This window comes from Triticum urartu, chromosome 3A (genome assembly GCF_056163025.1).
Source record: "Triticum urartu cultivar PI428250 chromosome 3A, HENAU_Tu73, whole genome shotgun sequence".
Taxonomy (NCBI): domain Eukaryota; kingdom Viridiplantae; phylum Streptophyta; class Magnoliopsida; order Poales; family Poaceae; genus Triticum; species Triticum urartu.
Window position 1 is genome coordinate 593,274,597 of NC_141875.1, and position 27,916 is coordinate 593,302,512.

At 42.8% G+C, this 27,916-nt stretch overlaps 1 protein-coding gene across 1 annotated transcript; it reads right to left on the reverse strand.

Moving 5' to 3' along the window:
* Window positions 1-13,124: 13,124 nt before the first annotated feature.
* LOC125526544 (ras-related protein Rab11C) lies at window positions 13,125-15,633 on the reverse strand. The gene is made up of 2 exons (XM_087513486.1): window positions 15,287-15,633; window positions 13,125-13,938 (listed from the first exon to the last, which is right to left on the reverse strand). Exons 1-2 carry the CDS (start codon window positions 15,449-15,451, stop codon window positions 13,453-13,455), a joined length of 651 nt encoding a protein of 216 aa, XP_087369612.1. The 5' UTR covers window positions 15,452-15,633; the 3' UTR covers window positions 13,125-13,452.
* Between the last annotated feature and the right edge of the window lie 12,283 nt (window positions 15,634-27,916).

A 27,916-nucleotide genomic window follows, 5' to 3' on the forward strand; every position in this document is an offset into this window, starting at 1 on the left:
TATGAATCAGTTGATGCTTGCGAACCATGCCTCATGGGCAAGATGACTAAGACTCCGTTCTCCGGAACAATGGAGCGAGCAAAAGATTTGTTGGAAATCATACATACTGATGTATGTGGTCCGATGAATATTGAGGCTCGCGGCAGGTATCATTATTTTCTGATCTTCACAGATGATTTGAGCATATATGAGTATATGTACTTGATGAAACACAAGTCTTAAACATTTGAAAAGTTCAAAGAATTTCAGAGTGAAGTGGAGAATCATCGTAACAAAAATAAAAGTTTCTACGATATGATCGCAGAAGTAAAATATTTGAGTTACGAGTTTGACCTTCAGTTAAAACAATGTGAAATAGTTTCACTACCCACGCCACCTGGAACACCACAGTGTAATGGTGTGTCCGAACATCGTAACCATGCTTTATTAGATATGGTGCGATCTATGATGTCTCTTACCGATTACCACTATCGTTTTGGGGTTATGCATTAGAGACAGCTATATTCACATTAAATAGGGCACCATCTAAATCCGTTGAGACGACACCGTATGAACTGTGGTTTGGCGAGAAACCTAAGCTATCATTTCTTAAAGTTTGGGACTGCGATGCTTATGTGAAAAAGTTTCAATATGATAAGCTCGAACCCAAATCGAAGAAGTAAATCTTCATAGGATACCCAAAAGAAAATGTTGGGTACACCTTCTATCACAGATCTGAAGGCAAGATATTCATTGCTGAGAATGGATCCTTTCTAGAGAAGGGGTTTCTCTCGAAAGAAGTGAGTGGGAGGAAAGTAGAACTTGATGAGGTAACTGTACCTGCTCCCGTATTGGAAAGTAGTTCATCACAGAAATCTGTTCCTGTGACTACTACACCAATTAGTGAGGAAGCTAATGATGATGATCATGTAACTTCAGATCAAGTTACTACCAAACCTCGTAGGTAAACTAGAGTGAGATCCACACCAGAGTGGTACGGTAATCCTATTCTGGAGGTCATGTTACTTGACCATGACAAACCTGCGAACTATGAGGAAGCGATGATGAGCCCAGATTCCGCAAAATGGCTTGAGGCCATGAAATCTGAGATGAGATCCATGTATGAGAATAAAGTATGGACTTTGATTGACTTGCCCAATGATCGGCGAGCCATTGAGATTAAATGGATCTTTAAGAGGAACACGGACGTTGATAGCAGTGTTACTATCTACAAAGCTAGAAATGTCATAAAAAGGTTTTCGACAAGTTCAAGGTGTTGACTATGATGAGAGTTTCTCGCTCGTATCTATGCTAAAGTCTGTCCGAATCATGTTAGCAATTACCGCATTTTATGAAATCTTGCAAATGGATAACCAAAAGTGCATTCCTTAATGGATTTATTAAAGAAGAGTTGTATATGATGCAACCAGAAGGTTTTGTCAATCCTAAAAGTGCTAACAAAATATGCAAGCTCCAGCGATCCATCTATGGACTGGTGCAAGCATCTCGGAGTTGGAATATACGCTTTGATAAGTTGATCAAAGTATATAGTTTTATACAGACTTGCGGTGAAGCATGTATTTACAAGAAAGTGAGTGGGAGCACTACAACATTTCTGATAAGTATATGTATGACATATTATTGATCGGAGATAATGTAGAATTATTCTGCAAAGCATAAAGGAATGTTTGAAAGGAGTTTTTTTTCAAAGAAAGACCTCGGTGAAGCTGCTTACATATTGAACATACCTTGACAAGATTTTGAAGTAGTTAAAAATTGAACAGTCAAAAAGGAGTTCTTGCCTGTGTTACAATGTGTGAAATTGAGTAAGACTCAAAACCCGATCACGGCAGAAGATAGAGAGAGAATGAAGGTCATTCCCTATGCCTCAGCCATAGGTTCTATAAAGTATGCCATGCTGTGTACCAGACCTATTGTATACCCTGCCATGAGTTTGGCAAGGGAGTACAATAGTGATCTAGGAGTAGATCACTGGACATTGGTCAAAATTATCCTTAGTGAAATAAGGATATGTTTCTTGATTATGGAGGTGACAAAAGGTTCGTCGTAAAGGGTTACATCGATGCAAGTTTTGACACTGATCTAGTTGACTCAAAGTCTCAATCTGGATACATATTGAAAGTGGGAGCAATTAGCTAGAGTAGCTCTGTGCAGAGCATTGTTGACATAGAAATTTGCAAAATACATACGGATTTGAATGTGGCAGACCCATTGACTAAACTTCCCTCACAAGCAAAGCATGATCAAACCTTAGTACTCTTTGGGTATTAATCACATAGCGATGTGAACTAGATTATTGACTCTAGTAAACCCTTTGGGTGTTGGTCACATGATGATGTGAACTATGGGTGTTAATCACATGGTAATGTGAACTATTGATGTTAAATCACATGGCGATGTGAACTAGATTATTGACTCTAGTGCAAGTGGGAGATTGAAGGAAATATGCCCTAGAGGCAATAATAAAGTTATTATTTATTTCCTTATATCATGATAAATGTTTATTATTCATGCTAGAATTGTATTAACCGGAAACATAATACATGTGTGAATACATAGACAAACAGTATGTCACTAGTATGCCTCTACTTGACTAGCTCATTGAATCAAAAGATGATTAAGTTTCCTAGCCATATACATGAGTTGTCACTTGATTAACGGGGTCACATCATTAGAGAATGATGTGATTGACTTGACCCATTCCGTTAGCTTAGCACTTGATCGTTTAGTTTGTTGCTATTGCTTTCTTCATAACTTATACATGTTCCTATGACTATGAGATTATGCAACTCCCGTTTACCAGAGAAACACTTTGTGTGCTACCAAACGTCACAACGTAACTGGGTGATTATAAAGGTGCTCTACAGGTGTCTCCAAAGGTACTTGTTGGGTTGGCGTATTTCGAGATTAGGATTTGTCACTCCGATTGTCGGAGAGGTATCTCTGGGCCCTCTCGATAATACACATCACTTAAGCCTTGCAAGCATTGCAACTAAATGAGTTAGTTGCGGAATGATGTATTACGGAACGAGTAAAGAGACTTGCCGGTAACGAGATTGAACTAGGTATTGAGATACCGACGATCGAATCTCGGGCAAGTAACATACCGATGACAAAGGGAACAACGTATGTTGTTATGCGGTTTGACCGATAAAAGTCTTCGTAGAATATGTAGGAGCCAATATGAGCATCCAGGTTTCGCTATTGGTTATTGACCGGAGACGTGTCTCGGTCATGTCTACATAGTTCTCGAACCCGCAGGGTCCGCACGCTTAAAGTTCGATGACAGTTATATTATGAGTTTATGTGTTTTGATGTACCGAAGGAGTTTAAAGTCCCGGATAAGATCGGGGACATGACGAGGAGTCTCGAAATGGTCGAGACGTAAAGATCGATATATTGGACGACTATATTCGGACATCGGAAAGGTTCTGAGTGATTCGGGTATTTTCGAGAGTACCGGGGAGTTACAAGAATTCGTATTGGGCCTTAATGGGCCATACGGGAAAGGAGAGAAAGGCCTCAAAAGGTGGCCGCACCCCTCCCCATGGGCTGGTCCGAATTGGACTAGGGAGGGGGGCGCCCCCTTCCTTCCTTCTCCTTTTTCGTTCCCTTTCCTTCCCTCCTACTCCTACTACTTGAAAGGGCTCTTAGTTCTAGTAGGAAAGGGGGAATCCTACTCCCGGTGGGAGTAGGACTCCCCTAGGGCGCGCCATAGAGAGGGCCGGCCCTCCCCCTCCTCCACTCCTTTATATCGGGGGCAGGGGCACCCCAAAGACACAACAATTGATCTCTTAGCCGTGTGCGGTGCCCCCCTCCATCATAATCCACCTCGATCATATCGTAGCAGTGCTTAGGCGAAGCCCTGCGTCGGTAGAACATCATCATCGTCACCACGCCGTCATGCTGACGAAACTGTCCCTCAACACTCGGCTGGATCAGAGTTCGAGGGACGTTATCAAGTTGAACGTGTGCAGAACTCGGAGGTGCCGTGCGTTCGGTACTTGATCGGTCGGATCGTGAAGACGTACGACTACATCAACCGCGTTGTGCTAACGCTTCCGCTTTCGGTCTACGAGGGTACGTGGACACACGCTCCCCTCTCGTTGCTATGCATCACCATGATCTTGCGTGTGCGTAGGAAATTTTTGAAATTACTATGTTCCCCAACATTATGGTCTAGTATTTCTTTAGGGAGGGAGTACCTAACAGCCACCTCGCCGCCTAGTCATGTCGCTCCGTAAGTCCGCAATGACCTTCATTGCCGAGTCCATTCACCATCAGTCAATTTTCGTTGATTCCGGTGGTTTCTCGCCCCTCCGCCGCCTGACATGGCTATCGTTGAACCCCGGGTCACCGTCGAGGTTGAATAGTTGCCGCCCCACTATGACCACCGTGGCCAAATGACGAGCCACCACTCTTGCAAGCTCTCGGTTGTCGGTAGCTCTTCCCATGAACCACGGCTTCAAGCGACAACAATGCTGAATTTTTAGCGGGCCTCGGTGTGCTATGACGGCAAGATTTCATCTTCACGCCCACTAGGTGTTCGGCAAAACTCATCCAAGGTAAAAAAATAGTTAGAACTTTGTTTTCGTTGAGATATAGTGCTGGATTGTGACGGAATGCGTGGGGTTTTCTTGATAAGTTTACACTCATCATCGTCATTGTTGGTTGACCCCTCTTCTAAAGAGGAATATGATTTGGAGGAGAAGGAGGACATGGCCATTATCTTTGTTGTGCACACATAGAAGAAGAAGCGATTGAAACATGATGGTTTAGTTGTCGGCCGTGAGTACATTCGCACGAGGAGGCTAGATGGCCACAACAAGTTGATATAGGACTACCGTAGAGAAGAATGGGAATTTTTTTACATCAACTATTAAAGCAACAGCTGTTGCGTTGATGTAAAATCTTCTCTCTCCTACCCTATAATGGTTTTTACATCACCAACTTATGTACAACCTGTTGAAGATCCTCTAAGGGGCCGCCCAATAACGGAAACATGTCGGCCGCCTCCGATTGTTGGAGCGAAGCAGCTTTAATACTATTATTAAGGGTCCATTTGAAATGAAGGATAGAAAAATAATATAGAAATAGAAAATGGAAATTTTGGCTTTCATGTTGAGTTATACAATATATTTATTTGGGTGGTTATACTTCATCTGTCTATGTTTATCGAGCCACCTCATCATATTCCGGGCCAAACTTTGACCATCTGTATGACTAACAAAATATGTCATGTTACGAAAGATATACTAATAGATCTGTATTTGAAAGAGGTTTCTCTTGGTATATGCTTCTTATGACATATAATTATACTTTATGAATTGAATTTATCGTCAAAGTTTGACCAAAAATATGTGGGGTGGGGGGGGGCAATAAACCCTGACAAAGGAAGTATTTTCTAGGAAATTGTTTGTTCAATAAGGAGATAAGAGGATAGATAAAAACACATGTGTTGAACGCGGCGGTTTGGATCCTGGGTCCAGATGAAAAGTAAAATAAAAAATAGCAAAAGTATTTTTAAAAAGTAAAAAAAATTGCATCCTACATGCTCGAATGTGTGACGCCCCTGCCAAATTCAGTGGTGTTTGGACATTTGAGTATCTCTTAGAAAAAAATCAGGCAACTGACAAAGTAAAAAAAAAACTCACTGTTCAGAGCTCATTTTCTCTTTTTTGCCACAAGCTCCTCAAATGTCATTTCCCATAAAATTTTGCATGCACTTGGCGCAGTCAAGCATCTTGCATGCAAAAGGGGGAAAGTTTTTTGAAATTATTTGCTGTTTTTTACTGTTCACCAACAGCAGATGAGCCCAGGCTCAGAAATGAACTATCGACATGTGCTAGACTTCTTAAAAAAGTGTAAACATAAGGTTAGATCAAATGCTTGGAATTCTTAAGAATATGGAGAAAAACAGGAAATGCTATAGAAAATTTTAAAGTCAACCCTACGATCCCACAATCACCATAGAAAAATTCTTGTATAAATGCCTATAAAATTCTCTTGTTTTGAATGGGCCTAACATTATACGATTTTTGCACAGATGAGAGTACATACACTACTACAGATATATGTGAGTAATAGGTTCCAAATTTAGACCACGTCAGGAACACATGATTTTCATAGGAATGGAACCCTATAGGAAAATTTTCCTATGGTGCCTTTTGGGTTGTAATATTGGCATTGGAAATTCCTATAGGAATCGTTCTCTTACATTTTAGAAGATCCTAAATATTTTCTCAAACCTCACGTTTTCATTGTCTCTGAATAGTCCAATATTCAACATGTGTCTTTTATCTCTCTTGAAAGAGCATGGTGTCTCGATGTTTGGTTTTGGTAATTAATGACAATCACTATGGACTAATGATGCCTTGAGTTATACTTGAAGGGCATGTCCATAGGCACGCGGGGTGATTGGTTGTCTTTTCTTTTGGTGCTAGGACATTCAAGTAGGTGCGTGGGATGGGCGCGATGGCATTCTGTTCGTAACTCATGTGCAACTGGGAGGGCAAGTGATAATTGTGAGAAGTTGCGGGAAGCTGCTCCCCCCCTCCCCAGATTTTTCCAATGCGAAGGTGATGAGTGTGGAAATAAGTTAAGCTCCACCCCCTCAAAATGAGTTCTTCGGGCTTCTAGCTCCATTTGGAAATAAGCTACTAAAATCCTGAAAAGAATTGGCACTTCAAAATAGTTTTGATTGTTCAACATTGATTGACATCCAATCAAGATCTTCTATCTTCCTTGTACTTGCATGAATCCCATGTTTAAGGGCGGACAATTTTTAGTGGTGACTTAGGAAGTCCTTGAATTTATGGGATTTTATGAGTTGTCACTAGTTGTCTCACATAACTTAATTTTGCCATTATAAATTTCAACTTCTAAAAGATACCATCCTTCAGTTATGTTAAGCGTGTGCTAAAAATGTCAGCATTACCATTTGGTCAAGTGCCAATAACTAGTGTGAAGTGACCAAAATACCTCTGGATCCCATTTGCGAGCGCTCCCTTATAACGTGTGGGTCCTAGTTGTCAGCACATAGATAATTAAATTAGAAGAAAAAAACAATAACACGTGAGGATTCAATCACCCTCACGTGAAGCTATTTTTGCTTATGATTCCATTCTTTGTGTGCCAAAAACTAGAACCCACAAGTTATGGTAAGTTGCATAGGGAAGACTGGCTTGTGGTGTCTAGAAGTATTTTGGTCACTTCATCCAGGTCAATGGCCTTTGAGCGGACGGTAGTGGTGGCGAGTGTATTTTTTAGCACATGCTTAATAAAAGGATGACATTTTGAGGTAGTTTAACCTAGTGACAAAATTTAGTAGTGTGTCACAACTGATAAATATCCTAAATTTGTCTATGGCCATTGTAAAACTAATTTCCCCCGAAAGAAAAATGATTTTGTGAAGTTTATGGTTGAGGAGATCCAGTCAACAAATTATGTGAACTGTCGGGATGGCCTAGTCCACTCTTTTGGCTGGCCCTGGATCTAAACCATACACCGTATGCTGCAAAACCCCTCTTCACTGAGCACACAGATATTGAAGGCAGTTTATTATCCGGATACTGATATTTTTGGAGCATCGCTAGGGACACACCCTTCCCAGATTTGGAGAGCTATTTTAGATGGGCGAGACATCATGGTACAGGGGCTCATTCGGAGGATTGGTAATGGTGAAACAACGAAAATATGAGAAGATAGCTGGCTGCCAAGAGCAAATTTAAAGAGGCCAATCACATTCCTAGTTCCTGACCCACCGAGCAGGGTTTCAGAGTTGATTGATCACACCTCGTTAACATGGAAGGTGAACCTGGTAAGATCTGTCTTCAAACCGATCGATGCAGCCGCAATCTTACATATTCCCCTCTGCACCCGTCAAGTGGAAGATTTTCGGGCATGGTCAGATGAAAGGAGGGGCATTTTTTCAGTACGTTCAGCGTATAAGTTGATCCAATGTACAGAGTTGAGTAGGGAGGCGTGGCTATACGAAGAGGGGGGATCTTCGGACTCCCGTGGCGACACCCAAGGCTGGACTGAGTTGTGGCGGATCAAGGTCCCATCTAAAGTGAATTTTTTTTCTGTGGAGGCTAGCTAGACACTCTACACCAACAGCTGCACTTCTACATCACCGAAACATGTCGACGTCCAGCGCTTGCTGCCTATGTAGAGCGGTTGACACATGGCGCCAGGCCCTCCTTGAATGCTCGGTTTCTAGGAGCACTTGGGCTTTAACAAGTGAAGCAATCCTTCACAAACTAAGTGCTTCAGTAGAAGATAATGCGAAGAGATGGATCTTTGCTATGCACGAACATCTGAACCAGGAGGATTTCACATTGTTTGTGGTCACTTTATGGGCAATTTGGGGTGCACGCGGGAAGGCAATGTATGAGGATATTTTCCAGACTCCGTGGGCCATCAACGGTTTCATACAATCTTACATAGGCGAACTCAAGGCCATACAGAAGCTGGCTACTGCTAGCAGGACTGCAACTCGAAGCCGGCCGACCCACTGGATTGCACCACCGGTGGGGTTAGCAAAGCTCAATGATGATGCTGTTGTTGGGAGAGGTGGAGCGTATGGGTCTGTTGGAGTGGTTTGTAGAAATCATCAGGGCATGTTCTTGGGAGCTTCGGCTGTTGTTTTCCCCAATTTGTCAGACCCGGCTACCCTAAAGTCAATGGCCATCAGGGAGGCACTATCTCTAGCTGATGATCTCTACAAACGGAAGATTCAGGTTGCCTGTGATTGCAAAGTTGCCGTTTACGACATTCAGCAGAAGAGCAAGGGGAGTTATGGGGCAATTGTGCATGAAATAGTACAACACAAGTCTACTTTTCACACATGTAATATTACGCATGAATTTCGTAGCTCGAAGTTCGAGGCTCACAAGCTCGCAAAGCACGCTTTATCCCTAGGAGTTGGCCGCCATATTTGGTTAGGCCAGCCCAATGGACTTGGTTTCGTCCCTATAAGCATTGCGACGGAGTAATAAAGCTTTGCAGTTTGTCTCAAAAAAAATTGAAAACCTCCTATTCGGCGCTCGCGCACAACGCGTAACGGGCCGTCTCAGCAACCTGCTCAAAAACCAAACATGAAGAAAAATATTTTGAGCTTTATTCTAGGAGACTTGGGATTCAAACCCACACGCCAACGTCGACGGACAAAAGACTTGGCGCAATAGTCACTAGACCGATATCACTTTGTTGTCTACTATCCGAAAAACAATGCTATTTGACCCTTCTTTTAGTACAACATTAACATACATTATATACCCAGTATAAATTACTTGAAAAAAGGAGACATAAATTTGAAAAAGAATTCACATTTTTTTAAAACCCATGAATTTGAAAAGGTTCAAAATTATCAAAACGCTCGTACAAAACGAAAAAAATTCATGAAAATGTAAAACATTGTGCGAATTTGGGAAAAAATGATGAATTTTAAAAGGTTCATACAAAATGAAAAAAGCTCACGAAAATGAAGAAAGTTCACAGTCTAAAAAAACATTAATTTTAAATATGTCCGCAGATTTTATAAAAGTTCATGAATTTTAAAAATAATCATGAATAAACAGTTCATGGCTATTTCTTTTAAGAATTTCATAAAAATCACAGATTGGAAAAAACGTTAAGGAATATAAAAAATCATAGAAAATGAAACAAAAGAGAGAAAAAAGAAAACCAAAGAACTGGAATAAAAATGAAAAGGAAAAACTTAACAAAACTGGTCCTGGGAAAACCCAGGCAACTCCTACTCCCTCCGTTCTCAAATATTTGTCTTTCTAGACATTTCAAATGACTACCATATATGGATGTATGTAGATATATTTTAGAGTCTAGATTCACTCATTTTGCTCCGTATGTAGTCATTTGTTGAAATCGCTAGAAAGACAAATATTTGGGAACAGAGAGAGTAGAATTTTTGCAAAATAAGTGAGAGAGAGAAAACTGCATGCACCGATCGAACTAGGTATGCATGCTTGGGAAAAAAGGAGCTAAATGGGCCGAACCCAAGGACATACAAGGCGTGTGCGCCGGTTTACAGAAGGAACTGTAACCGGCGCTTAAGGCGCCATACAGAGTTTGGGTCGTATGTGCCCTCTCGGGGAGCAACTAGATGATGAACGCTTCTTGAGAAACCTCACAACGATCAGTGTCAGTTGGCGCGCTCTCAGCCGCCCGTCACGTGTCGCGCTCTGGGCGCTTCCTCTAGATTTTACTTTTTTATTTTTTCACACGTGTTTTCGGTTCTTTAAATGATTTTTCTGATTTCTTTGACATTTTAGTTTTTCACCGGTCTTCCTTAGCTTTTGGATTGAAAAAAATGATTTTTTTTTTACGAAAAAATGCGTTTTTTCACGAGAGTCATGGTTTTGCTTTCGCGAGAGGCACGGTTGTGCTTTCGCGGGGGTCACGGCCGTGCCTCTTGGAAACGGAAAAAAACGCGTTTTCTGTTTTTTCCTTCCGCGAGAGGCACGGTTGTTCTTCCGCGAGAGTCACGGCCGTGCCTCTCGAAAATGAAAAAAACGCGTTTTTTGTTTTTTTCTTCTTCCAGGAGAGCCACGGTTTTGCTTCCACGAGTGACAGGGTTATGCTTTCGTGAAAGTCATGGTTGTGCCTCTCATAAACGTAAAAACATATTTTCTGTTCTTTTTCCTTCCGCGAGAGGCATGGTTGTGCTTTCGCGAGAGTCACGGCCGTGCCTCTCGGAAACGAAAAAAACACGTTTTCTGTTTTTTTCCTTCTGTGAGAGACATGGTTTTGCTTCCGCGAGAGGTATGGTTGTAATTTCGCGAGAGGCATGGACGTGCCTCTTTCAGAAAGGGAAAAAACCCGTGCTCCCGGTTCGGTTTTTTCGTTCGTTTTTTCATCTGGTTTTTTTGTGAGAAAAAAGTTCGTCAAAACCTATCAACATGGAATCTAGTTTTAAAGATCTCGACGTGAGGAATCCAACGATGAAAACGGTTCAAGATTTGGACGCACGGTTTAAGAACATTTTAAATAAATGGATCTATAAAAAAAAGAAAACTCCCAGGTTACCACAAGTGGCGCACATACAACACGTCTCTTGTCGCAACCTAAAAAAGTGGGAGTGGTCTTTGTAACGAGCACTCCTCAATTACTTATTTCGGCACTCTCAATCAGAGAAGAAAAAGGTTCCTAATCCGTGGGGGGCCATAAATTGAAAGCAACTCTAAAGTCAGCGATGCCCGGCCCACTGGGCGATAAGTACCGTTACGGTAAAAACGGGCACCTTTTATGGAAAATACCAGGATACATCTGGTTGTAAATGAACCCCATAAACTATTTTCTAGGATTTGTTTTAGCAATTCAGGAAAATGTCAACGGTCTTTGAAACTTTTTTCGGAGAAACTTGACATGTTGGCCTACTCATAAAAAAATTGAGAGCGAAAACTCTGCATAAAAATCTCAGTATAAAAGCAAATTGTCCCAGGACAATATAGAGTGAATAGTACCTATAGTGTTGATTCTGACTTTGTCCTGGACAACATCACGAAAGTCATTTCGTCCCTAATTTTTTTACATGACTGTGTAACGCTTTATGAAGCTTGTTGCCAGCATTTTTCATGATTTTTCGGCCATTTAAAAAATTGATTCATATGCCCCCGTGGACCATGGTCCATTCGTTCCCTTCCCATCTTTTATAGCTCTTCCTATCTAATGAAATATGATGCGAACAAAAGCCGCCACATCCTCGATCAAGCATGTACGTCCTTCGTCACATAATATAAGAATGTTTTTTAAGCTATGTTGGGACAGAGGAGGTAGATTGGAAGAGTCTAGAATCAATTTGGATTTACGGTTTACGCACAAATGCCAGATACTTAGAAGTACAGTGCGGGGTATTGGAAGTGACAATGATGTTGTTACTGGTAGAGACGTAGAGTGATACTCATTCAAAATATGGGTGGTACAGAATCATCAAATCAACCATACTTGTTTATCCTAACCCATTTTGCGTACCAACATAAATCACGCTGAATTCTCCTGGTGCTCGTTTTGTTTCTAGGCGAAGGGCGGATGAATCAGTCGTGGTAGGCCACTGGAGCGAGGTGATCATGGTCACTTCTGTACATCCAATCCGAAAACGAAGCGTGAACAACCGCGCCAACAAATGGTTGGACGCAGCAGAACACATCGCTAAATGACTGTAGCGCAGAATTTTGTTTTTTTGGAGGGGGACTGTAGCGCAGATAGGTAAAATTTCAGGCCAGCGTGCCCAGGCCACCGGCTGATGCGAGGCTAAATAATGTGGGCGACACAAGCCCAATGTATACGGGTTTTAACTCGCGCAGACAAAAAATATATTCGAATTAATTTAACCTATAGTTTTTTGTATTGAACTATAGTACTGTAGGATTATACATGTATACTGAGTTATGACAGGTATGTGAAACTCCAATCCGCCAGTAATTACGCAACAGCAAACTGTGGACAAAATAAAAGGAGATCTCGGACAAACAAACCCGAAGGAACACACATGTGTTGTGCCGAGGAATAGCTCATCTCATGCAAAACATGCTACTCCCTCCATTCCTAAATACTCTTTGTACAGATTTCACTATGGGCCACATACGGAGCAAAATGAGTGAATCTACGCTCTAAAATGCATCTATATACATCCGTATGTGGTCCATAATGGAATCTCTACAAAGACTTGTAATCCTTCCGTCCTGAAATACTTGTCAAAGAAATACATAAAAATGGATGTATCTAGAACTAAAATACGTCTAGATACATCCATTCCCCCGACAAGTATTTCTGGACGGAGGGAGTATTTAGGAAACGGAGGGAGTACAAAAGACTTCTTGTTCGTTTCAAGGAAAAGAAACGTGAAAATTCAATAAATTACCATCATGCTGGAAAAATGAATACAGGTCCAGCAATAAGACACATCATGAAATAACTAATGGTCAGAGGCACAGCCAGAATGATTCATGGGAATGCATTTAGAGCAATTCAAAAGAGAATTGATGAATAATACTATTTGAATCGAAGAAGGGTAAATAATTTCTCAAACATCAAGCCTGCGAAAAAAAAGTGCTCGCTCAGTCATATGATCAGGTCTACCAACATCGGCAGCGCACTTCTTGCCATTATAACGAAATTTAAGAGCATATAATAATTCCATTAACAATTATTATTGTTGTTAACAGGAAATAATCATTGTTACAACATGTTCGATTTCTCAATTGTACAAGTGAAATCGATGATAGTTATAAGAATACAAAATGAGAATGATTTGATGGAGGCAGGTTATAGAGTATGGTAAAGGTGTTCTTGCGATAGGAATTACCAGTCATGGGATTCGGGATGAGAAACAAGAATATCTGAGACCAAACTATAACCTATGTATATTGTCATGGTCCAGTTCTGCGGAAGCAGACATTTCCGGGAAGAATCTCTTCCACTGGAACCAGCTCTTCAACTGGAACAGCAAGAACCTTTTGCGTTGGCGGATGATTCAGCAACGTTAATAGTCGTTCCTTGCATTGAACGGCTGTTGGCAGCAGCAGACTCCTGTGCTGCAAGTGCTTTTTTGCTTACAATCTGGTGAATTTCACTCAGCACAGTATGGAATGCCTTCTCCACATTGATTGCCTCCAGTGCAGATGTCTCAAGGAACGACAGACCTTCTGTCTCAGAGAATGCTTGGCTGTCTTCCTCAGGAACCGATCGTAAGTGGTTTAAGTCTGACTTGTTCCCAACCATCATGACAACAATGTTGGCATCTGCATGATCCCGGAGCTCACGGAGCCACCTCTGAACATTGTCGAAGGTCTGCCTCTTTGTTATGTCAAAGACTAGGAGTGCTCCAACAGCACCCCTGTAATATGCACTAGTAATTGCACGGTATCTCTCCTGACCAGCCGTGTCCCATATCTGTGCCTTCACAGTCTTTCCTTCTATCTGCCGCAAAACCAAATTAAACTTCTGCTGAGCTTCACTAGAAGAATATGTATTTAACACGGGTATAGAACACCAATAGGAAAGGAGTATTATTCCAGTGCTAAACTCACCACCCCCCCCCCCCCCCCCCCCACCCCCACCCCGCGGGCTCGCAGGAGAGGGGGGAGAAGTCCGGAGGATCAGCACATATCATGGGAATGGTTACAAATATGATGCATCCCCAGTTACTGAATCCTGATTGAAAAGCTAGAAGGAACAAAAGGGATTCTCTAACTACATGTTATTTTCCTTTTACTGAAGTTCATGTACTACAGCGGACAACAATATGTCAATATGCACTGGTAAAAAACATGGGGATGTACTGGAAGACTACTTATAATATTTGTTGAAATAGAAGTACAGCAATGACATCTTCTTACGATGACTTTCAGACAGGATCGCATAATGATGAGCGTATCAAAACATTTTATCAGGAGCACCAATGATGAGCTTAAAAACACATAGTTATTCAACATCAACCAACCAGAAGAGATAAGAGAAATTAAGTTCATTTCCAGCTTTCTGGCAATAGGACAAAGTCCGTAGTGCAAATCATAGGGTTGCAATTCGTTGCTAAGTGCATGACAATTCAAAAGAAGAAACCGGTTCTACCAATCAATCCAGGTTACCCAGGTCAGCACTACTTTTTAGCGCAAGGCTTGTGAATCAAACAGCTGTTCGGCACAGACTCTGCTCTCACATATTTTCTAGTGCAGTGCCAACATAATAATGATAATAATACTATTAATGATGATGATGATGGTAATGCAATTAAAACGGCTCAGTTGTTTACTAGTTTCTTTTCCTCTGAAAACCGTTTACCTTTAGGTTTCTGAACAATATGTAATTGGTTGATGATGTACTATCCTCTTCAAAAGAAAACTGAAACCATGCCCACGACAGATAGGGTCTCGTTGACAATCTAACCCAATTGCTATCTTAAATGCAAAAGCATCTGAAGCAAAGCCTACATTGGTATTTTCACGGCATTACCATGTGTTGTCATTGTCATACGACCAGAAAAGTACTCCATGCTAGGTGTCCGCTCAGACATGCAGCCAACAACACATTGACCTACGACAGGCGTCCTGGTTATTCATTCACCTAGATCTCCCGTGCTATTCCTACGCCGTGACTGCAAATTCAACCGAGTGCTCTGTTCAACAGGCCAAAGCACACACAACCCAGCGCGGGATCACAAATGACGACGGCATTTGCATTTCAATTCACATGGCACGTAATTGTGTCACAGATAGACGGAACCGGCCGAGCAAGAGCGACGGGATCAGATCGGGGTTGGAGCTGGTACCTGGAGGGTCCGGGTGGCGAACTCGACGCCGATGGTGGACTTGGACTCGAGGCAGAACTCGTTGCGGGTGAAGCGGGAGAGGATGTTGGACTTGCCGACGCCGGAGTCGCCGATGAGCACGATCTTGAAGAGGTAGTCGTACTCGTTGTCCACCCGGTGCGCCATCGCCGCCTCCCTTGCTCCCTCCCCGTCGCAGCCTCGCCTCACCTCTCCTCCCGCGGACCCGATCGATCACCCGGCCAATGAGCAGCCCGCGCGGATCAGAGAAGGCCTCGTCGACGCTTCCGCTTACCGGGATGGGACGGGACGGGACGCGGCGCTGCTCGCCGGGCCGAGCGGGAGGGGAATGGGAGGGGTGGGGGCAGATCCGAGAATGGAACGGCGACGAGGGGAGGAGGGAAGCTGGGGGAAGGAAAGGAGGGATCTCGTGCCGTGCCCAGCTGGCCCCGCCCCCGCTTTGGCGAGTGAGCGCATTGTCGTTGCTATCTCGAGGCCAGCCCATCGACGGCTGGCGTTCGCTGGCGGTGCCTCCTACCTTCTTTTTGTCCGAGCCCGCCCGTGCTGGCAGGCAAGATCCCACGAGATCTCGGGGGCGCGAATGCGTGCGTGGTCGGTGCCGGGACCTGTTTTTTTTTTTTTTTTTCATTTTTGAAACCTTGTTCTCTTTTTCCTGACAAAACTGGACCTGGAATTTGTTATGGCGTGGCCCTCTACTAGACGCCGGACCAAGGCGATAAGAAGGATCCGAAGAATGGCCCGCGAGTGGGAGGCCCAGAAGACGGCGAAGAACAGGACCCAAGTCTAGGATGGAATAAGTAGGGGAGCTCCTATCCGGCGCCGTAAGCACTGGTTGGCGTTGACGGCGCTCGCAGAGAAGCTCAGCATGTCGGCCCAATATGGGACAACCGGGATTCAAACTCTTCACGGCACCAATAACAACCTGGCGCCATAACCATCAGACCAAGGTGCCAACCTTGTCCACTGTCAGGAACAGGACCTATTTGACCCTTCTTCTAAAGATATATTATATACCCGGTATTAATTATTAAAGAATTTCACAAAAAATATGTAAAAACACAATTTTTTGAAAAATTATATAAAAACACAACTTTTTAAAAAACTTCATAAATTAGCAAAGGTTCCTAAAAATATGGAAAAAAGTCATCAATTTTGCAAAAAAGTTCATCCAATTTTGAAAAAAGTTCAAGAATTTGAAAAACAAAGTTCACAAGCCTGAATTTATTTTGAAAAAAGTTAATTGATTTTAAAAAATCATCAATTTTTTAAAATCATGTATTTTAAAAATGTTCATAAATTTTAAAAAAAGGTCACAAATTTGATGCAAGTTCATTGTTTTTGAAAAATCCCCCACGGATTTTGTAAAAAAAAACTTCATGAATTTAAGGAAAGAAGAAAAAATAGAAATAATAAGGAAGGAAAAGAAGAAAAGATAAAAGAAAGGGAAAGAAAAGGAAAGAGAAAGAAAGAGCAAAAATAAGAAAAAGCTAGTGAGTGATTAGAACTGGTGTGTTACCTCGGGAGAAGCTTAGTAGGTCGGCCCGGCAACACTCTGAGTAAAAGTAAGCACGAACAAAAACCTGCAAAAATACTCTGTACGATATATGGGAGACCCGGGATTCAAACTCTTCATTACACCAATAACAACCTGGCGCCATAACCATCACACCGAGCTGCCAACCTTGTCCACTGTCAGGAACGGGAGCTATTTGACCCTTCTTCTAAAGATATATTATATACCCAGTATTAATTATTTGAAAAGAAATTCACAAAAAACTTAAATAAAAACATAATTTTAAAAAAACTTCAAAAAATAGCAAAGGCTCCTGAAAAATGAAAAAAACATCGATTTTGAAAAATGTTCATCCAATTTTGAAAAAGGGTCAAAAATTTTAAAAAATCAAGATTGTTTTTTAAAAAAGTTCACACACCTGGAAAAAGTTTGTCAGATTTGAAAAACGTTCATCGGTTTTAAAAAACACAAATTTGGAAAAAAATCATCAATTTTTAAGAAATCACAATTTGAAAAAAGTACTTAAATTTTGAAAAAAAATCACAAATTTTATGCAAGTTCATTGATTTTGAAAAGAAGTCCACAGATTTTGTACAAAAACCTTCATGAATTTAAGAAATGAAGAAAAAAATAGAAAGAATAAGTAAGGAAAAGGAGAACGGATAAAAGAAAAGAAAATGAAAAAAGAGAGCAAAAGGACAAAAAAATTTGGTGAGTAATCACTACTGATTGTTGCATCAGGTGGTTAGTGTAGTTTGTCGAGAACAAGAGATCGCGCGTTTGAATCTTCTCGGCGTGCATGCTTTTTTGCACCTTACCAAAAAAGCTAAACAGGTCGGCCCATTCGCGGAGCGGGGTATGCGCCCGATGGCAGAAACAATAGAAACGGACGCAAAAGGTGCTAAATAGGATTACCAATAAGTAAGCATGTGCTAGAGGGAATGGTGGTCATCCAAGAAAGACCAAAAACATTTCTCTCCTTCCCCCAAATCTAGTATGAACTTTATCTTGTATCCCTCCCCTTCATTTGAAATTCGAGATGCATAACACTAGGTGCTAGTAGTCTCATCGATCCAATCTTATGAGCTTGATCCATCAGTCCATCTGTGGTAGGCAATGACCTCATGCTGCTGTTGTAATTCCTATTTCTCAGCCAAGACAACTCCCTGAGATTGATTTGGCACCCAAAGGGAAGGGCCCTTCGGTGGCGGAGATCCAAACTACGGTATCTATGGAGACCATCGACTAGCATCCCTCGGTAACCAACACTAAGGTCAGTGACAATGTCCTACAGTTTAAAGGGCTCATCGCCTGGATGAAATACGGTGGATTCCACAACGAAGGCTCTCGCTGTGTCATCCTCCCTCCTGCAGCTCCATGCAGAGGACGCGTCGTCGCGCCTGGGAGCGTTCGAGACGGCTTTCCAATGACCATCAAGTCCAGCCAACGCTAGCATCATGCCTCCCACAGCCGATCAGCACTCGGATGGCGTACATCAGCCCCATGGGCACAACGTGCAACACCTTCCACTGGGGCCAGTTCTAGGGAATCCTGTATTCGTCGATCTGCCTCCGGCCAATGGTACACCTGCTCATGCCCACGAACTATTCGATTCTGAATCTCAATTTCCCGAGCGTCGCAATCACCACTCGCTCCGCTCTCACTTTGGTAACACGTCTAAGAAGGATTCCCTAAGTTTGACGGGGAGGATTGCCAAGTTTGGATCAATAATTGCGAGTTATATTTTGAGATTTAGCAGATGAAGGTGAAATTTGCTGCTCTGAATTGTGTAGGCAACAGTTTGTTGTGGCTTAAAACAACACAAAAGCATAAGAGATTCATGATGTGGGAGGAACTATGTGATGCGGTTCGTGCCCATTGGGGAAAGGACCATCATCAGTTTCACATGTGCCAGCTATTGGTCCTCACACAAATAGGCACACTGAGGATGACACAATGAAATTTGACACTCTCCATCATCAAATCCTCTTAGTCGGTCCCAATACCACGAGGTGTTGTTGAGCGTTATATTGCTGGGTTGTGTCTCGCATCTGTTTCGGTGTTTTTTACATCGCCCTAAAGATGTGGATACTGATAGCTTCTTGGCTTTGTTGCAAGAAGTGGAGCTGCAAAATGAGAAGTCAATGGGATCCTCTAAATAGTTGAGTTGTTCCTCATTCGAAAGTGTTGCAACTGAAGGAAATATGCCCTAGAGGCAATAATAAAGTTGTTATTTATATTTCCTTATATCATGATAAATGTTTATTATTCATGCTAGAATTGTATTGATCGAAAACTTAGTACATTTGTGAATACATAGGCAAACAGAGTGTCACTAGTATACCTCTACTTGACTAGCTCGTTAATCAAAAGATGGTTAAGTTTCCTAACCATAGACATGAGTTTTCATTTGATGAACGGGATCACATCATTAGAGAATGACGTGATTGACTTGACCCATCTGTTAGCTTAGCACTATGATCATTTAGTTTATTGCTATTGCTTTCTTCATGACTTATACATGTTCCTATGACTATGAGATTATGTGACTCCCGAATACCGGAGGAACACTTAGTGTGCTATCAAACGTCACAATGTAACTGGGTGACTATAAAGATGCTCTAAAGGTGTCTCCAATTGTGTTTGTCAAGTTGGCATAAATCGAGATTAGGATTTGTCACTCCATGTATCGAAGAGGTATCTCTGGGCCCTCTCGGTAATGCACATCACTATAAGCCTGCCAAGCAATGTGACTAATGAGTTAGTTGCGGGGTGTTGCATTACGGAACGAGTAAAGAGACTTGTCGGTAACGAGATTGAACTAGGTATTGAGATACCGATGATCGAATCTCGGGCAAGTAACATACCGACGACAAAAGGAACAACGTATGTTGTTATGCGGTTTGACCGATAAAGATCTTCGTAGAATATGTAGGAATCAATATGAGCATCCAGGTTCCGCTATTGGTTATTGACCGGAGATGAGTCTCAGTCATGTCTACATAGTTCTCGAACCCGTAGGGTCCGCACACTTAACATTCGATGACGACCGATATTACGAGTTTATGTGTTTTGATGTACCGAAGGTAGTTCGGAGTCCCGGATGAGATCACGGACATGTCAAGGAGCCTCGAAATGGTCGAGACATAAAGATCGATATATTGGAAGGCTATGTTTGGACACCGGAATGGTTCCAGATGAGTTTGGGCATTTTCTGGAGTACCGGGAGGTTACCGAAACCCCCCAGGGAGTCAATGGGCCTTATTAGGCCTTAGTGGAAGAGAGGAGGAGGCGGCCAGGTGAAGGGCGCTCCCCCAAGCCCAATCCTAATTGGGGTGGGGGCCCGGCCCCCCTTTCCTTCTCTCCCTCTCCCTCTTCCTCCGTCTCCTACTCCAACTAGGAAGGGGGAAACCTACTCCTACTGGGAGTAGGACCCCCCCCCCCTTGGGAGCGCCCTATGAGGGACGGCCCTCTCCTACTCCCCTCCTTTATATACGGGGGAGGGGGTGTTGGGATCGTTGCAGAAATTAAAAAATTTCTACGCATCACCAAGATCAATCTATGGAGAGACTAGCAATGAGAGAGGGGGGAGTGCATCTTCATACCCTTGAAGATTGCAAAACGGAAGCGTTGCAAGAACGCGGTCGGTGGAGTCTGATACGTCTCCGTCGTATCTACTTTTCCAAACACTTTTGCCCTTGTTTTGGGCTCTAACTTGTATGATTTGAATGGAACTAACCCGGACTAACGCTGTTTTCAGCAGAATTGCCATGGTGTTGTTTTATGTGCAGAAAACAAATATTCTCGGAATGACCTGAAACTCCACGGAACATCTTAGAAAAAATTAAAAAAATCCTCGCCAAATATGAAGACCAGGGGGCCCACACCCTTCTCACGAGGGTGGGGGGGCGCCCCCCTAGGGCGCGCCCCCTACCTCGTGGGCCCCTGGAAACCCTCCGACGCCAACTCCAACTCTATATATTTGCTTTCGGAGAGAAAAAAATCAGAGAGAAGAAACCATCGCGTTTTACGATACGGAGCCACCGCCAAGCCCTAAAACCTCTCGGGAGGGCTGATCTGGAGTCCGTTCGGGGCTCCGGAGAGGGGAATTCGTCGCCGTCGTCATCATTAACCATCCTCCATCACCAATTTCATGATGCTCACCGCCATGCGTGAGTAATTGCATCGTAGGCTTGCTGGACGGTGATGGGTTGGATGAGATTTATCATGTAATCGAGTTAGTTTTGTTAGGGTTTGATCCCTAGTATCCATTATGTTCTGAGATTGATGTTGCTATGACTTTGCTATGCTTAATGCTTGTCACTAGGGCCCGAGTGCCATGATTTCAGATCTGAACCTATTATGTTTTCATGAATATATGTGAGTTCTTGATCCTATCTTGCAAGTCTATAGTCACCTACTATGTGTTATGATCCGGCAACCTCGAAGTGACAATAATCGGGACCACTCTAGGTGATGACCATAGTTTGAGGAGTTCATGTATTACTATGTGCTAATGCTTTGTTCCGGTTCTCTATTAAAAGGAGGCCTTAATATCCCTTAGTTTCCAATAGGACCCCACTGCCACGGGAGGGTAGGATAAAAGATGTCATGCAAGTTCTTTTCCATAAGCACGTATGACTATATACGGAATACATGCCTACATTACATTGATGAATTGGAGCTAGTTCTGTGTCACCCTATGTTATGACTGTTACATGATGAACCGCATCCGGCATAATTTGTTGGAAATATGCCCTAGAGGCAATAATAAATAAGTTATTATTATATTTCCTTGTTCATGATAATCGTTTATTATCCATGCTAGAATTGTATTGATAGGAAACTCAGATACATGTGTGGATACATAGACAACACCATGTCCCTAGTAAGCCTCTAGTTGACTAGCTCGTTGATCAATAGATGGTTACGGTTTCCTGACCATGGACATTGGATGTCGTTGATAATGGGATCACATCATTAGGAGAATGATGTGATGGACAAGACCCAATCCTAAGCATAGCACAAGATCGTGTAGTTCGTATGCTAAAGCTTTTCTAATGTCAAGTATCATTTCCTTAGACCATGAGATTGTTCAACTCCCAGATACCGTAGGAGTGCTTTGGGTGTGCCAAACGTCACAACGTAACTGGGTGGCTATAAAGGTACACTACAGGTATCTCCGAAAGTGTCTGTTGGGTTGGCACGAATCGAGACTGGGATTTGTCACTCCGTGTAAACGGAGAGGTATCTCTGGGCCCACTCGGTAGGACATCATCATAATGTGCACAATGTGATCAAGGAGTTGATCACGGGATGATGTGTTACGGAACGAGTAAAGAGACTTGCCGGTAACGAGATTGAACAAGGTATTGAGATACCGACGATCGAATCTCGGACAAGTATCGTACCGCTAGACAAAGGGAATTGTATACGGGATTGATCGAATCCTCGACATCGTGGTTCATCTGATGAGATCATCGTGGAACATGTGGAAACCAACATGGGTATCCAGATCCCGCTGTTGGTTATTGACCGGAGAACGTCTCGGTCATGTCTGCATGCTTCCCGAACCCGTAGGGTCTACACACTTAAGGTTCGGTGACGCTAGGGTTATAGAGATATTAGTATGCGGTAACCCGAAAGTTGTTCGGAGTCCCGGATAAGATCCCGGACGTCACGAGGAGTTCCGGAATGGTCCGGAGGTAAAGAATTATATATAGGAAGTGCTATTTCGGCCATCGGGACAAGTTTCGGGGTCACCGGTATTGTACCGGGACCACCGGAAGGGTCCCGGGGGTCCACCGGGTGGGGCCACCTGCCCCGGGGGGCCACATGGGCTGTAGGGGGTGCGCCTTGGCCTATATGGGCCAAGGGAACCAGCCCCAAGAGGCCCATGCGCCAAGAGAAGAGGGAAAGGAAGAGTCCTAAAGGGGGAAGGCACCTCCGAGGTGCCTTGGGGAGGAGGGACTCCTCCCCTGGCCGCACCCTTCCTTGGAGGAAGGGCCAAGGCTGCGCCTCCCCCCTCTCCCTTGGCCCTATATATAGTGGGGGGAAGGGAGGGCAGCCCAACCTGAGCCCTGGCGCCTCCCTCTCCCTCCCATGACACATCTCCCTCCTCCCGCAGCGCTTGGCGAAGCCCTGTTGGAATCCCGCTACTTCCACCACCACATCGTCGTGTTGTTGGATCTCCATCAACCTCTCCTCCCCCCTTGCTGGATCAAGAAGGAGGAGACGTCGCTGCTCCGTACGTGTGTTGAACGCGGAGGTGCCGTCCGTTCGGCGCTAGGATCATCGGTGATTCGGATCACGACGAGTACGACTCCATCAACCCCGTTCTCTTGAACGCTTCCGCGCGCGATCTACAAGGGTATGTAGATTCACTCCTCCCTCGTTGCTAGATGACTCCATAGATAGATGTTGGTGACACGTAGGAAAATTTTGAATTTATGCTACGTTCCCCAACAGTGGCATCATGAGCTAGGTCTATGCGTAGTTTCTATGCACGAGTAGAACACAAAGTAGTTGTGGGCATTGATTTTGTTCAATATCCTTACCGTTACTAGTCCAATCTTGATTCGGCGGCATTGTGGGATGAAGCGGCCCAGACCAACCTTACACGTACTCTTACGTGAGACCGGTTCCACCGACAAACATGCACTAGTTGCATAAGGTGGCTGGCGGGTGTCTGTCTCTCCCACTTTAGTCGGATCGGATTCGATGAAAAGGGTCCTTATGAAGGGTAAATAGCAATTGGCATATCACGTTGTGGTCTTTGCGTAGGTAAGAAACGTTCTTGCTAGAAACCCATAGCAGCCACGTAAAACATGCAAACAACAATTAGAGGACGTCTAACTTGTTTTTGCAGGGTATGCTATGTGATGTGATATGGCCAAAGGATGTGATGAATGATATATATGATGTATGAGATGATCATGTTCTTGTAATAGGAATCACGACTTGCATGTCGATGAGTATGACAACCGGCAGGAGCCATAGGAGTTGTCTTAATTTATTTATGACCTGCGTGTCAACATAAACGTCATGTAATTACTTTACTTTATTGCTAACCGTTAGCTGTAGTAGTAGAAGTAATAGTTGGCGAGACAACTTCATGAAGACACGATGATGGAGATCATGATGATGGAGATCATGGTGTCATGCCGGTGACGATGATGATCATGGAGCCCCGAAGATGGAGATCAAAAGGAGCAATATGATATTGGCCATATCATGTCACTATTTGATTGCATGTGATGTTTATCATGTTTATACATCTTATTTGCTTAGAACGACGGTAGTAAATAAGATGACCCCTCACTAAAATTTCAAGAAGTGTTCTCCCCTAACTGTGCACCGTTGCTAAAGTTCGTCGTTTCGAAGCACCACGTGATGATCGGGTGTGATAGATCCTTACGTTCACATACAACGGGTGTAAGACAGTTTTACACATGCAAAACACTTAGGGTTAACTTGATGAGCCTAGCATGTACAGACATGGCCTCGGAACACAAGAGACCGAAAGGTCGAGCATGAGTCGTATGGTAGATACTATCAACATGAAGATGTTCACCGATGATGACTAGTCCGTCTCACGTGATGATCGGACACGGCCTAGTTGACTCAGATCATGTAATCACTTAGATGACTAGAGGGATGTCTATCTGAGTGGGAGTTCATAAGATGAACTTAATTATCCTGAACATAGTCAAAAGGTCTTCGCAAATTATGTCGTAGCTCGCGCTTTAGTTCTACTGTTTAGATATGTTCCTAGAGAAAAATTAGTTGAAAGTTGATAGTAGCAATTATGCGGACTAGGTCCGTAAACTGAGGATTGTCCTCACTGCTTCGTAGAAGGCTTATGTCCTTAATGCACCGCTCAGTGTGCTGAACCTCGAACGTTGTCTGTGGATGTTGCGAACATCTGACATACACATTTTGATAACTACGTGATAGTTCAGTTAAACGGCTTAGAGTTGAGGCACCGAAGACGTTTTTGAAATGTCGCGAAACATATGAGATGTTTCGAGGGCTGAAATTGGGATTTCAGGCTCGTGCTCACGTCAAAAGGTATAAGACCTCCGACGATTTTCTTAGCCTGCAAACTAAGGGAGAAAAGCTCAATTGTTGAACTTGTGCTCAGATTGTCTGAGTACAACAATCGCTTGAATCAAGTGGGAGTTGATCTTCCAGATGAAATAGTGATGTTTTTCCGAAGTCATTACCACCAAGCTGCGAGAGCTTCATGATGAACTATAATATATCAGGGACATATATGATGATCCTTGAGATATTCGCGATGTTTGACACCACAAAAGTAGAAATCAAGGAGGAGCATCAATTGTTGATGGTTAGTGAAACCACTAGTTTCAAGAAGGGCAAGGGCAAGAAGGGATACTTCATGAAGCGGCAATTCAGCTGCTGCTCTAGTGAAGAAACCCAAGGTTGAACCCAAACCCGAGACTAAGTGCTTCTATAATAAGGGGAGCAGCCACTGGAGCAGAATTACCCTAGATACTTGGTAGATGAGAAGGCTTGTAAGGTCGATAGAAGTATATTGGATATACATTGTGTTGATGTGTACTTTACTAGTACTCCTAGTAGCACCAGGGTATTAGATACCGGTTCTGTTGCTAAGTGTTAGTAACTCGAAATAAAAGCTACGGAATAAACGGAGACTAGCTAAAGGTGAGCTGACGATATGTGTTGGAAGTGTTTCCAAGGTTGATATGATCAAGCATCGCACGCTCCCTCTACCATCGAGATTGGTATCAAAACCTAAATAATTGTTATTTGGTGTTTGCGTTGAGCATAGACATGATTGGATTATGTCTATCGTGATACGGTTATTCATTTAAGGAGAATAATGGTTACTCTGTTTATTTGAATAATACCTTCAATGGTCTTACACCTGAAATGAATGGTTTATTGAATCTCGATCGTAGTGATACACATGTTCATGCCAAAAGATATAGGATAGTAATGATAGTACCACCTACTTGTGGCACTGCCACTTAAGTCATATCGATATAAAACGCATGAAGAAGCTCCATGTTGATGGATCTTTGGACTCACTCGTTTTTGAAAAGTTTGAGGCATGCGAACCATGTCTATTGGTGTATATGCATGAAGAAACTCCATGCAAATGGAGCGTTTGGACTCACTTGATTTTGAATCACTTGAGACATGCAAATCATACCACATGGGCAAGATGACTGAAAGCCTCGTTTTCAGTAAAATGGAACTAGAAAGCAACTTGTTGGAAGTAATACATTTTGATGTGTGCAGTCCAATGAGTGCTGAGGCATGTAGTGGATATCGTTATGTTCTTACTTCACAGATGATTTGAGTAGATGTTGAGTATATTTACTTGATGAATCACGAGTCTGAATTATTGAAAGGTTCAAGTAATTTCAGGGTGAAGTTGAAAGATCGTTGTGACAAGAGGATAAAATATCTATGATATGATCATAGAGATGAATATCTGAATTACGAGTTTGGCACAGAATTAAGACATTGTGGAAATTGTTTCACAACTAATACAGCCTGGAACACCATAGTGTGATGGTGTGTCCGAACATCATAACTGCACCCTGTTGGATATGATGCATACCATGATGTCTCTTATCGAATTACCACGATAGTTTATGGGTTAGGCATTAGAGACAACCACATTCACTTTAAATAGGGCACCACGTAATTCCGATGAGATGACACCGTATGAACTATGGTTTAGAGAAACCTAAGCTGTCATTTCTTAAAAGTTTGGGGCTGCGAAGCTTATGTGAAAAAGTTTCAGGCTGATAAGCTCGAACCCAAAGCGGATAAAGGCATCTTCATAGGACACCCAAAACAGTTGGGTATACCTCCTGTCTCAGATCCGAAAGCAATAAGGGATTGTTTCTAGAATCGGGTCCTTTCTTGAGGAAAAGTTTCTCTCGAAAGAATTGAGTGGGAGGATGGTGGAGACTTGATGAGGTTATTGAACCGTCTCTTCAACTAGTGTGTGGCAGGGCACAGGGAGTTGTTCCTGTGGCACCTACACCAATTGAAGTGGAAGCTTATGATAGTGATCATGAAACTTCAGATCAAGTCACTACCTAATCTCGTGGGATGACAAGGATGTGTACTACTTCAGAGTGGTACATAATCCTGTCTTGGAAGTCATGTTGCTAGACAACAATGAACCTACGAGCTATGGAGAAGCGATGGTAGGCCCGGATTCCGATAAATGGCTCGAGGCCATAAAATCCGAGATAGGATCCATGTATGAAAACAAAGTGTAGACTTTGGAAGAACTACTTGATGGTCGTAAGGCTGTTAGGTACATATGGATTTTAAAAAGGAAGACGGACAATGATGGTAAGTATCACCATTAAAAAGGCTCGACTTGTCGTTAAGATGTTTTCCGACAAGTTCAAGGAGTTGACTACGATGAGACTTTCTCACTCATAGCGATGCTAAGAGTCTGTTGGAATTATATTAGCGATTACTGCATTATTTATGAAATCTTGCAGATAGGGTGTCAAAACATTGTTTCCTCGACGATTTTCTTGAGGAAAGGTTGTTTGTGATACAACCGGAAGGTTTTGTCAATCCTGAAAGATGCTAATAAGTATGCAAAGCTCCAGCAATCCTTCTAAGGACTGGAGTAAGCATCTCGAAGTTGGAATGTATGCTTTGATGAGATGATCAAAGATTTTGGGTTTATACAAAGTTTATGAGAAACTTGTATTTCCAAAGAAGTGAGTGGGAGCACTATAGAATTTCTGATGAGTATATGTTATGGATCAGAAATGATGTAGAATTTCTGGAAAGCATATTGGGTTATTTGGAAAGTGTTTTTCAATGGAAAGCCTGGATTAAGCTACTTGAACATTGAGCATCAAGATCTATAAGGATAGACCAAAACGCTTAATGGTACTTTCAAATGAGCACATACCTTGACATGATCTTGAAGGTGTTCAAGATGGATCAGTCAAAGAAGGAGTTCTTGCCTGAGTTGTAAGGTATGAAGTTAAGACTTAAAGCTCGACCACGGCAGAATAGAGAGAAAGGACGAAGGTCATCCACTATGCTTAAGACATAGGCTCTACAGT

Bases quoted from the DNA above. Each gene is read 5' to 3' on its own strand.
- LOC125526544 (XM_087513486.1), bottom strand. From the start codon at position 15,451: ATGGCGCACCGGGTGGACAACGAGTACGACTACCTCTTCAAGATCGTG. The intron at 13,939-15,286 runs GTACCAGCTCCA...GTTTTGCGGCAG, and splicing joins TCGCCACCCGGACCCTCCAG to ATAGAAGGAAAGACTGTGAA.